Source organism: Malaclemys terrapin, chromosome 4, assembly GCF_027887155.1.
Source record: "Malaclemys terrapin pileata isolate rMalTer1 chromosome 4, rMalTer1.hap1, whole genome shotgun sequence".
Classification (NCBI taxonomy): domain Eukaryota; kingdom Metazoa; phylum Chordata; order Testudines; family Emydidae; genus Malaclemys; species Malaclemys terrapin.
Window position 1 is genome coordinate 131,473,843 of NC_071508.1, and position 12,542 is coordinate 131,486,384.

At 43.8% G+C, this 12,542-nt stretch overlaps 1 protein-coding gene across 2 annotated transcripts in view; it reads left to right on the plus strand.

Annotated features, from left to right (window-relative positions):
- The first annotated feature begins 3,776 nt into the window (after nt 1–3,776).
- Nucleotides 3,777–12,542, plus strand: part of LOC128836054 (cytoplasmic dynein 1 heavy chain 1-like) — an 80,937-nt gene continuing 72,171 nt past the window's right edge. For both annotated transcript variants that reach the window (XM_054026067.1, XM_054026066.1), the window contains exons 1-2: nt 3,777–4,126; nt 12,350–12,437. In XM_054026067.1, the coding sequence (XP_053882042.1) occupies nt 3,856–4,126; nt 12,350–12,437 (359 nt within the window). In that variant the 5' untranslated portion in view covers nt 3,777–3,855. The remainder of the gene's footprint in view (nt 4,127–12,349; nt 12,438–12,542) is intronic.

Genomic DNA, 12,542 nt, shown 5'->3' on the forward strand with positions numbered 1-12,542 from the left:
ATAGAGCACTTTAATCTTCTTGATATTAAGTGTGAAACCAAGACATGCGTAAGCATCGGCAAACACATTCAAGATAGTTGAAGATCTTTCTTAGAGTGGGCAAAGACTGTGTTGTCATCAGCATACTGAAGTTCCACAATAGATGTTGTGGAGATCTTACTCTTGGCTTCCAGCCTGCTAAGCCTGTACAGCTTTCCGTCCATTCTGTACATGATTTCAATGCCAGCTGCAAACTTCCTAGCAATTAGGTAAAGAATGACGGCAATAAAAACCGCAAACATGGTTGGAGCGATGATACAGCCCTGTTTGATTGCTGTTTGTACTTTGAAAGGTTCACCCTGGGAGCCAGTGCTGCTCAGAACAGTCGCTTTCATGTTATCATGAATCAATTTTACGACATTGATGTATTTATCAGGACATCCAATCTTAGAAAGTACAGTCCAGAGGGCACGGTGATTCACTGAATCAAAGGCTTTAGTTAGATCAATAGAAGCCATGTACAACAGTTGGTTTTGCTCCTGACACTTTTCTTGCAGCTGCTGTGCTGTGAAGATCATATCCACAGTTCCACAACATGGTCGGAAACCACTCTGTGACTCTGGTAAAATTTCTTCTGACAGGGGCAGAAGGCAGGTTGCAAGGATCCGTGCCAAAACTTTCTCTGCAATGGCTAGGAGGGAGATACCACAATAATTTCCACAATCCACTTTATCCCCTTTCTTGAAGAGGGTGACAATCAGGGCATCCCTCATTTCACTGGGTATCTCCTCCTTTATCCAGATTTTAAGGATAAGCAGGTAAAGCTGCCAAATTAGCTCTGGTCCACCGTCTTTAAAGATTTCAGTGGGGATCCCATCTAGACCTGCTGCCTTGTTGTTCTTCATCTGCTTGGTGGCATTGTGTACCTCATACAAATTGGGAGGGTCTCAGAGCTCATCCCTAAATGGTTGTTGAGGGATTTGCTCAAGGACTTCATGTGCAACCATAGAATTATGGGTTTCAGAGTAGCAGCCGTGTTAGTCTGTATCCGCAAAAAGAACAAGAGTACTTGTGGCACCTTAGAGACTAACACGTTTATTTGAGCATAAGCTTTCTTGGGCTTGCATCCAAAGAAGTGGTCTGTAGCCCACGAAAGCTTATGCTCAAATAAATTTGTTAGTCTCTAAGGTGCCACAAGTACTCCTGTTCTTTTTTCATAGAATTATGGTTAAGGGGTCTTCAAGATGTTCTTTCCAGCAAGAATTAATCGCTTAAAATGGAGTGAAGTCCTATGTGATGGTCCCCTGCATTTTGAACTTGCTTTAAAAGAAGTCTCACACCAGCATCTTCCTGTTTTTGGGAAAATAACATTTGCAAAAGTCAAAAGTCTGGTGGCGATCGGCGAGTGGCGATGGGAACAGGACAGTGAAATCTGGAAGTTCCTAGTTACAGACCGACACACCAGGCGGTGTGTGTGTGATACAGTCGTCTTGCTCGAGGATTGAGGTGGGTCAAGCATCTCGGCAGCTGCACCCATGACTGAGCAGTCCTTTTTAGGATCCACTCTGCTCACCCCACATTGGGAAGGGGTTAGAAAAGGTACTCTAAAAATAGTCTTGCCTCTGTTTTTTTCTGGCTGGAGAGCCGCATCCAGCAGGATCACCACCTCAGAGGTCAAATATATAAGAAACTTTTCAAAGTTGGAACTTGGAACCTATGTACCCTGATGGACAACTCAAACAGCAACTGACCAGAGTGACGTACAGTCATTATTGCTCGTGAACTGAGTCGGTTTAACATCGATATTGCTGCTTTGTCCGAAACTAGAAGAGCTGATGAAGGTGAGGGAGGAGAAAGGAGGATACACCTACTTCTGGAAGGGAAAATCTATAGATGAACCCCGATTCCATGGAATGGGCTTTGCTATAAAGAACAAGCTCGTAAGGTGCCTCTCTGAAGTACCAGTTGGCATCAATGAGTGGTTTATGACACTCTGATTGAGGCTCACCAAAAATCAACAGGCAACTATTTGTGAGCGCCTATGCACCAACACTGGATGCCGATAAGAATGTAAAGGAAGATTTTTATTCTCAGCTGGAAACCATTTTATCGGAGACCCCCACAGAAGACAAGATTAGCCTTCTGGGGGATTTCAATGTACGTGTTGGACAAGACTCAGACCTGTGGAAAGGAACAATCGGGAAAGAAGGAGTTGGCAAAAGCAATTCAAATGGAATTCTGCTCCTGACCAAGTGTGCTGACCGTGAACTTATTATTACGAACACTCTTTTCCAACAAAAGGAAAAGTTCAAAACATCTTGGAGACAGCCACGGTCAAAGCACTGGCATCTCCTCGACTACGACATAGTTCGTGCCCAAGATCGTAGTGACATACTTCTCACAAGCAATGACAAGATCTTCAAACTATCTTGAATGTGTTTGCCAATGCCCATCTATCAAAATTAATTCAGTGGCACTGGAGAATGTCAATCATTTCCTCTAGCTTGGCTCATTAGCTCTGACCCCCCCTCCACTTGGTAAGGCAACTCCCATCTTTTCATATGCTGTGTATTTATACCTCCCTACTGTATGTTCCACTCCATGCATCTGATGAAGTGGGTTTTAGCCTATGAAAGCTTATACCCAAATACATTTGTTAGTCTCTAAGGTGCCACAATGACTCTTTGTTGTTTCTACCTTTGCAAGTCATCTTTCATCCTATAATATGCTCTAGTTCAAACAGGAATTATGTTTTGGGAAGTTCCATGGTTTGTGATATACAGGAGATCAGACTGGATAATCAGAGTGGTCCTTTCTTGCCTTAGAATTTATGAATTGTTGCTTAAAAGAGAATTAACCCTTAAGGGGCGGGACTCATTAAATTGTGCAAAGCCTATATCTAACAAAAGTGTTGTTTATTTAAATGGCTCAGTTAAAAAACACAATTAGGACTAATCTAATGAGTGTAAAGTACATGTGGGAGTGCTAAATTGCAGTGTGGGACCAGGGTGTGGATTTTGCCATCTGATTGATTTCTATGTGCAGGCTCCTGTGTTGATGCAGATTACTGGAATGGGGCCCAAGTCAGCCCACATCATATCATTTAATTTGGTCATTATTAGCCTCTCTCTCTTTTCTAATCTACTGAGTATTCAGTTGATGTCAGATTTTCATATGATCATTTTATAAATTTAATTTTTACTGTCCCCTAATTTGGCTTTTTTTACATATGATTTTTTTTTCTCTTTGGAACAATTAGATAAGGGGCCATTCTGCTCTGTTACGCCAGTTACATCAGCATAACTGAGAGTGGAATTTAGCCCAACCTGCCATATGCTGCAATAGGACCAGAAGGGATGTACCTTTTTACCCACATGACACCCTGCTGAAGTCAATGGCATCCCATATGGTCACAAGGTTCGCCCACATGGACCTGATGGCAGGATAAGATTTTTTTTCCCCTACTCATGATTACCTGGCAACCGCAGGTTACAGCTGCTTGGTTAGTACTGTCAAGAACAAATAAAAGTAAAATCCTTACCATGTAAACGGTAAGAGTTCCCATTCAAAGCAGCAAGAACTGGCCGGGCTCCCCAGCCTTACAAAACTCCCATGGAAATCTATCAGTCCGTCGGCAAATTCTAGTCTCCCTCCCATTATTATGCCAGAATGGGAAAGATGTGCATGCTGGGATTTGTAGTCATTCTCTTCGGCTCTGTCGTGCGCATCCGGGCTGTGGGGACTACACTTCCCAGGCCGCCCCGCGGCGGGGGGGAGGTGGTTACAAGGCGGTGCGGTGAGTGCGGCTGGCTCAGTAGTACTAGGCGGTGGCTCAGCCGCAGGTGCAGGTTCTGGGCTGTGTCTGGCTGTCTGGGGATGTCGGACGCGGGCGGCGGAGGTCCCGGCGGGGGTCCCGGCGAGGAAGGCGGCCTGGAGGTGCCCGGCTCGGCCGTGCAGAATGTGGCCGATGTCTCGGTGCTGCAGAAGCACCTGCGCAAGCTGGTGCCGCTGCTGCTGGAGGACGGCGGGGAGGTCCCGGCCGCGCTGGAGGCGGCGCTGGAGGAGAAGGGGGCCCTGGAGCAGATGCGCAAGTTTCTCTCCGACCCGCAGGTGCACACGGTGCTGGTGGAGCGATCCACGCTCAAGGGTGAGAGCCGGGCCGGGCGCCGAGCCGCTGCGGGGTGGGGTTGGGTTGAGCGGAGCCTCCGTCCGCTGCAGATGGTAGCTGGTGACAGTCGCTGCTTTGTGCGACGCGGTGACCTTTGTTCCCCCGCTCCCTTTGCGGAATTTGCGGAACTGTTAACTAAGGTTTGTAACCTGTCCTTTAAATCGGCTTCTGTACCCAATGACTGGAAGTTAGCTAATGTAATGCCAATATTTAAAAAGGGCTCTAGAGGTGATCCCGGCAATTACAGACCCGTGAGTCTAACGTCTGTACCGGGCAAATTAGTCGAAACAATAGTTAAGAATAAAATTGTCTGACACATAGAAAAACATAAACTGTTGAGCAATAGTCAACATGGTTTCTGTAAAGGGAAATCGTGTCTACTAATCTATTAGAATTCTTTGAAGGGGTCAACAAACATGTGGACAAGGGGATCCAGTGGACATAGTGTACTTAGATTTCCAGAAAGCCTTTGACAAGGTCCCTCACCAAAGGCTCTTATGTAAATTAAGCTGCCATGGGATAAAAGGGAAGGTCATTTCATGGATTGAGAACTGGTTAAAAGAGAGGGAACAAAGGGTAGGAATAAATGGTAAATTCTCAGAATGGAGAGGGGTAACTAGTGGTGTTCCCCAAGGGTCAGTCCTCGGACCGATCCTATTCAACTTATTCATAAATGATCTGGAGAAAAGGGTAAACAGTGAGGTGGCAAAGTTTGCAGATGATACTAAACTGCTAAAGATAGTTAAGTCCAAAGCAGACTGTGAAGAACTTCAAAAAGCTCTCACAAAACTAAGTGATTGGGCAACAAAATGGCAAATGAAATTTAATGTGGATAAATGTAAAATAATGCACATTGGAAAAAATAACCCCAACTATACATACAATATGATGGGGGCTAATTTAGCTACAACAAGTCAGGAAAAAGATCTTGGAGTCATCATGGATAGTTCTCTGAAAATGTCCACGCAGTGTGCAGAGGCGGTTAAAAAAGCAAACAGGATGTTAGGAATCATTAAAAAGGGGATAGAGAATAAGACTGAGAATATATTATTGCCCTTATATAAATCGATGGTATGCCCTCATCTCGAATACTCCGTACAGATGTGGTCTTCTCATCTCAAAAAAGATATACTGGCACTAGAAAAGGTTCAGAAAGGGGCAACTAAAATGATTAAGGGTTTGGAACGGGTCCCATATGAGGAGAGATTAAAGAGGCTAGGACTCTTCAGCTTGGAAAAGAGGAGACTAAGGGGGGATATGATAGAGGGGTATAAAATCATGAGTGATGTGGAGAAAATGGATAAGGAAAAGTTATTTACTTATTCCCATAATACAAGAACTAGGGGTCATTAAATGAAATTAATAGGCAGCAGGTTTAAAACAAGTAAAAGGAAGTTCTTCTTCACGCATCGCACACTCAACTTGTGAAACTCCTTACCTGAGAAGGTTGTGAAGGCTAGGACTATAACAGAGTTTAAAAGAGAACTGGATAAATTCATGGTGGTTAAGTCCATTAATGGCTATTAGCCAGGACGGGTAAGGAATGGTGTCCCTAGCCTTCAGTTTTAAATTACCGAGATCAAGAAATCAACAATGGTCTTTGAAAAAAGACACTTATGGACACTGCCTTATATGAACTGTGGCTGAAATCAAAGTCAAGGTGATAAAACGTTCCCATGAGCTATGCCAGGGGTGGCCAACCTGAGAAGGAGCCAGAATTTACCAAAGTACAGTGTTAAAGACCACAGTAATATGTCAGCAGCCCCTCATCAGCTCCCCCCCCCCCCCCATTCCCAGTGTCTCCTGCCCACCAACAGCCCCGCTGGTCAGCGCTTCCCCCTCCCTCCCAATCAGCTGTTTCGTGGTGTGCAGGAGGCTCTGGGGGGAGAGGGAGGAGCGAGAGCACGGCAGGCGCAGGGGGTGGGAAGGGGTGGAGTGGGAGCAGGGCCTGTGGCAGAGCCAGGGGTTAAGCAGTGAGCACCCCGTGGCACATTAGAAAGTTGGCACATGTAGCTCCAGCCTTGGAGTTGGTGCCTATACAAGGAGCCGCATGTGGCTCTGAAACCACAGGTTGGCCACCCCTATGCTATGCATTTATTTTTTTGTCAAGTTTCTATCTTGGCTTTGCAGCACTGGAGTGCTTGGAAGCCTTGAACTTGGACCTCCTTCGCATCAGCATCTGACTTTATTGCTGTGTTGTGCCTCATGTCCCCCTCAAAGCTCTTTATAAAGTAATATGTAGATGCTGGCTCAAAGGTCTTATGTAGGTAAATACAGCAGCCGTTGTGCCTGGTACCTGGCTTGAAAAGATAAGGACGTGATGTTAGGATTTTTCATTGCTCAATTTGAGAAGAATCAAAGGATCATTCATTTCTATGTGGCTAGTTCACAGATGCAGGCAGAAGGAATCTCCCTATAATTTCATCTGAAGGACTGAACCTGCCACTGTGTTGCAAAGTACTGCACTGCAATTTAAACAGTGGGTATGAGCCAGTGCTGTTGAAAGACTTGGATGTGTGAGGTTATAGACTAGAGGCAAGAACGCTTAGCAACTGAGCTATATTAACACCACTAAAAAGAACGAGGAATACTTGTGACACCGTAGAGACTAACAAATTCAGTTAAAATTGAATAAATGTTTCAAAACCTGGCTTGTGTACTTTTCTATGTTAGATATTTACATTATTCTTCCGTTTCCCCCCTCCCCCCATATAGCATCTAGTAACTTTTTTATGGGTGAATTGCTCGTAGGGACGAATATAAACTACATCAATTTCAGATATGGGGATGTAATAACATATATCAAATCCTTGACAGTTAATTAGGTGGTCTAGTATTTCTAGCCCCCAATCACCCCAACGATAGCAAAAAAGCTTTGGAGAAGTGGTGTGAGAGTGGGAAGTCAAAGTCCTTAAAAGCACGTGCACACACACACAAAAAAACAAGCCAATTGTGCTCTAACTCCAGTTGCCCCATTTATGAGACACATGAAGTACGTCTACACTGTAATGCAATCTGCGGCACAGTCTCAGAGCCCAAGTCATTTGGCTTGGGCTGCTGGACTAAAAATAGCAGTGTAAATGTTCATCTCAGGTAGGAGACTGGACTCTGGTACCCACACCCCTCACAAGGCCTGTGCTCTAATGTCTACACTGCAATTTTAGCCCCCTCAGCCCAAGCCCCACAAGTCTGAATCAGCTGATGGGCACCAGCCACAGCTGTTCAGTGAGTTATTTTATTGCAGTGTAGATGTACCCCTAGTGCACTTGGTCCCCAGTCTACCCAAGCATGTTCAAATATTGCAGGCACAGACTATTTTTTCATCTTATGTCTAAGGGAAAGTGCTCTGAGAGCAGTTTGCGAACATTTTGGCATTACTCATTCCTTTCTGTGATGGATACACTTCCTCACTCCTGACAGGATAAGTGTTTTTTGAGGACATTGCTCTACCTAAACTTCACCCAACAAATATGCCTTGGGCCAAATGCCAAGAGGCTGATCCTGTAAACCCTGGTAAAAACAAATTGCCGTTTCATGATACTTCTAGCAGTAGTAAGTTAATTGGATGTTAAATTCAGCACCACAAAATCTTGAATGGGCAAAATAGCTCACTTTAACTTCCTGGGTTTTATTTAACATGGTAAAAACAGCAAATGATTCCAGCAGTTGTATAACTGTAAACGGTTCCAAAAGATTGCTTATGACATTCTTGCTGTATATAATTATTGGACCCCAGCCCAGGGAAACTCTCTCTCCGTTTCCCACTGTTCCTAATGTTCAGCTGAAGCAATTCTAGAAGTTCTACTTGGTGCTAAGTGTAGACAGTATCAACTGGCCAGACCTTTTTAAGCACCATGGTGAAGACCTCCAAATCCAAACTACGTAGTGCTTAAAACGGTATGGTGGGGTGCCCAAGTAAAGGCGTGAACACCAGTTTACCTGAACCGTTGTTAATGTCAATGTGGGAATCTTTTTAGAAAAATTCCATGGCCTCCATGACTAGCCTGGGGTGGTTCTTAACAATTTTCTTGACAAAGTCACAGCCCATTCAACATGGTCAGATGTTATACTGGCATACTCAAGGGCGAGGTTAGTTTACTTAAGACTAATAACTACATGTAAAGATTAATTTTAGTAGTCGTCTCCTTTTAATAGCTTGTGACAATTGGCAACTGTCGTTGACTTAAGTGACTTGCATTCTGTAAATCCTACTGGTACCTCTTTCACTAGAGACTATGAGCACACATGTGCAGTAAGGGAAACTTATGGAACTGTTTTGGAATAACTGACTCAAATGCACTATTGAGTGCTGGTCTTAAATGTGTTCATGTTTCCTATCTTGGTATGTCATTACATAAACCGGCAGCTGTCTTTTGATTTTGAGATCTCAATCCACTATCTACTCACACCTCTCCCTTTGCTACCCTTTACATCAGCACACTATCCAGTCCAGCCTCTTCCTAGATGCCCTAGGAAGATATTTGCATTACCTGCAATAAAATTTCTGATCTGGTTTGTAATAAGTAGTGTGTGAAGCTTTGACTATCATGTTCCCTTGTAGCCCCAACACCTGTCAAGAGACACAGCAGGCTGAGACCCAGTCTACACTGGGGGGGGGGGGGGGGGGGATTCAATCTAAGTTATGCAACTTCAGCTACGTGAATAACGTAGCTGAAGTCGACGTACTTAAATTGACTTACCGTGATGTCTTTACCATGGTGAGTCGACTGCTGCCACTCCCCCGTTGACTCTGCCTGTGCCTCTCGCGGTGGTGGAGTACAGGAGTCGACAGGAGAGCGCTCGGGGGTCAATTTATCACGTCTAGACTAGATGCTATAAATCCTGGCTCGATACCCTGAGGACCTCTTCTTTGCCATCATTTCACAGGAACTTTTAGACCCTTGCTCCAAGCCATAGGATAACCACTAGAAGGCTTCTGGCAAATTTGTTTGGCACTGCTCCTCCCGCCTCCATCCCCTAAAAAAACCAAATCTCAAACAAGTCTTGAGCAGGATTCATGTTTCTTCACTAGCAGAAGAATCTCTGTAAGGAAGGGCAGAGGAGTCAAATGGCAAGCTGTTCTTCTGGAGCTTTTATTTTTTATCGGAGTTTGATCCATCTGATCATTCACTGCAGGCTTGCAACAAGTCGTTGTGCATGTGGGTGTTTGAGTGCATAAGTATTTTGTGATAACGTTTGGGTTGTAAAGACCAAAACTGAAATATTTTTTTTTTAGTTGGGATAGCATGTCTCTGAAATATATGGAGTGTCTGGATCAGGAATAGGTTTGATCTTTTGGGGTCTGCAAAGGACTGTTGTTCCCTCAGGGTATGTCTATACTGTAATTAGACACCTGCGCCTGGCCTGTGCCAGCTGACTGTGGCTAAAGAGCTACGTAGACATTCGGGCTCCAGCCTGCGAGGTGGGAGGGCCCAGAGCTCAGTCTGCCCAAGCCTGTCTGCACTGCAATTAAACAGCCCCTTCAGTCAGGCACAGAGGTTTGGGTGATTTTTAATTGTAGTGTAGACATACCCTCAGATGCTTTCTTTGTATAGAGCAGGGGTGGCCAACCTGAGCCTGAGAAGAAGCCAGAATTTACCAATGTACATTGCCAAAGATCCACAGTAATACATCAGCAGCGCCCCATGAGTTCCACCCCCCAGTCCCAGTGCCTCCTGCCCACCAGCAGCCCGGCTGATCAGCACCTCCCCCTCCCTCCCTGCACCTCCAGATCAGCTGTTTTGTGGCGTGCAGGAGGCTCGGAGGGAGAGGAGCGAGAGCACGTCAGACTCAAGGGAGGGGGCGGGAAGGGGTGGAGTGGGGGCCGGGCCTGTGGCAGAGACAAGGGTTGAGCAGTGAGCACTCCTCAGCATACTGGAAAGTTGGTGCCCGTAGCTCCAGCCCCGTAGTCGGTGCCTATACAAGGAGCCGCATATTAACTTGTGAAGAACTGCATGGGGCTCCGGAGCCACAGGTTGGCCACCCTGGTATAGAGGAACCAGACAAAGGTGCACCTCTATATGGGGAGAGCAGTTTTGCTACAATTCTAAATCTTGTTTTAAATACTTCATCAAAAAGGAATCTGTTCAACACTAATAGCCGAAACATCAACTTTTAAAATACCACATTCTAGAAAAGGTTTTGTTAATATTTTTAAAACTGACCCACGTGACTTTTATGGACACTCTTGGTCAGCTTCAGCCACTAAAAATTAATAGCCTGACCACTCATATATTGAATTTTTAAAAGATGATTAAAAACATTCTGAAAAGTGGGCTGGAAATATAATACTGATTAGGTTTCAGAGTAGCAGCCGTGTTCATCTGTATCCGCAAAAAGAACAGGAGTACTTGTGGCACCGTAGAGACTAACAAATTTATTTGAGCATAAGTTTTCGTAGGCTACAGCCCACTTCATCAGATGCATAGAATGGAACTTATAGTAAGAAGGTGTATATACATACAGAAAACATGAAAAGGTGGAAGTTGCCATACCAACTCTAAGAGGCTAATTAATTAAGATGATTAAGATTAATTTTCATGTTTTCTGTATGTGTATAGATCTTCTTACTATGTTCCATTCTGTCCATCTGATGAAGTGGGCTGTAGCCTACAAAAGCTTATGCTCAAATAAATTTGTTAGTCTCGAAGGTGCCACAAGTACTCCCGTTCTTTTTTAGTACTGATTAGCTCACTAGAGCTGTGCTTCCTGTCAGCGTCACCTGGTGTAATAAAACTTACTTCTGGAAATATGCTGCTGGTTTATCAGTGCTTTTACACAACTAATACAGTAGGAAGGGGGTTAAATACCTTTAAGTGCAATGGGTAGAGTTCTAGCACTCGTGCTTGGTTATGAAGTTAAAATGTTTAGTGTTGACTTTTCTACCATGACTTGAAAATGTAAAGCACCAAGTGCTGACTACTATCAACTCTCAGAATAAGAGCCAGACTTCAGATCACGAAGATTCACCAGTTAATCTTCTCGAACATAAATTGTATGCTGTTAAGTGGTTGGTTTCATCTGGACATCAAGGGCATCTAGCACAATGGGCTACTTCTAGTCCATGGGCTTTAGGTGCTACAGTAATACAAAATAAAACTCTGGTAGTTCATCTTTTGGAAGCATTGGGAGAACAGGAGAGTAATGCTCCTGTTCTTTTTCTCACTTGGGCGTGTCTTCCTCAGATGGAGATAGCTTTGTGCTGCATTGCAGTGGTTTCACTGCAGAAGTGCCAGCATGCATAGGGTGACCAGATGTCCCGATTTTATAAGGACAGTCCCGATTTTGGGGTCTTTTTCTTATATAGGCTCATATTATTCCCTACCCCCTGTCCTGATTTTTCACATTTGCCGTCTGCTCACCCTAAGCATGCACCGTGATTACATCACCTTGTGACTCACTAACTAAGTTAGGGAAAGAGTCATTTTCTCTTACACTTTGTACTTTTAATCTCCTCTTTTCCTTAATATAATTTGAAGTCTTTGAAAAATATCGAGGCAAGTTATGAAAAGGAATTAAACTGACGATCTTGTGGCATGTTCTTGCAAGTCTTTAAGCATACTGAGATAACAAAACTTTGTGTAGTTTTAACAAGCCATAACTCAGGCTATGTATTGTGGGGAAACTCTGCAAATCTCTCTCTTGAAATCAGCATGTAAGGAGTTGGCTTGTAATTTGCTTTCACTACAGCAATTCATACAGGAGGCAGCCTAGAAAAAAGGGGAGCAGTAGTGGTCCTGAAGTAACTAATCTATTGTAATAAAGCCATAAAAACCTCTGTCTTGAGGAGTCATGCATTTTTGGGTTCTAAGTCATGGCTTAGTACAAATGAAAATATATTTTGGTATGTTCTATCCAATTCTGCTGACAACAAATGAAATCATTCTGGGTATAATTTTAATTTAGTTGCCTTGGAAATGCTGATTAAAAATCAGACTGACGGTACAATTCTCAAGTTAAGTAACAAGGCTTCACCAGTTTTCATCTTATCTGGTTATTATAGGTAGTATCTCAAACCCCAAAAATATAACTTGAGCTGTATGGCACACGATACTTTTGTGCAATGTTTCAAAGCTAGATGAGAGATGGGTACAAATGAGTTCCTGCACGAGTAGGCGTGAGGTAGCTGGGGTGGAGAGGGATGGGTTAATAGGCTTTTAAGTGTATGTTAGAGGTTTTTAATATATTAAATTCTGTTTGCAGAGGATGTGAGTGATGAAGGAGAAGAGGAAAAAGAAATCATATTGTATAGCATTAATAATGACATTCATTATGGGCTAAAGTCAAACAGGTGAGTGCAGTCTTACTGAAATCTGATATGAATGTTTTAGGACTAGGAAAAGCTAGTCCTATAATCCTTAGGCCAACACACATATATTATTTTGTAGTGCTTATA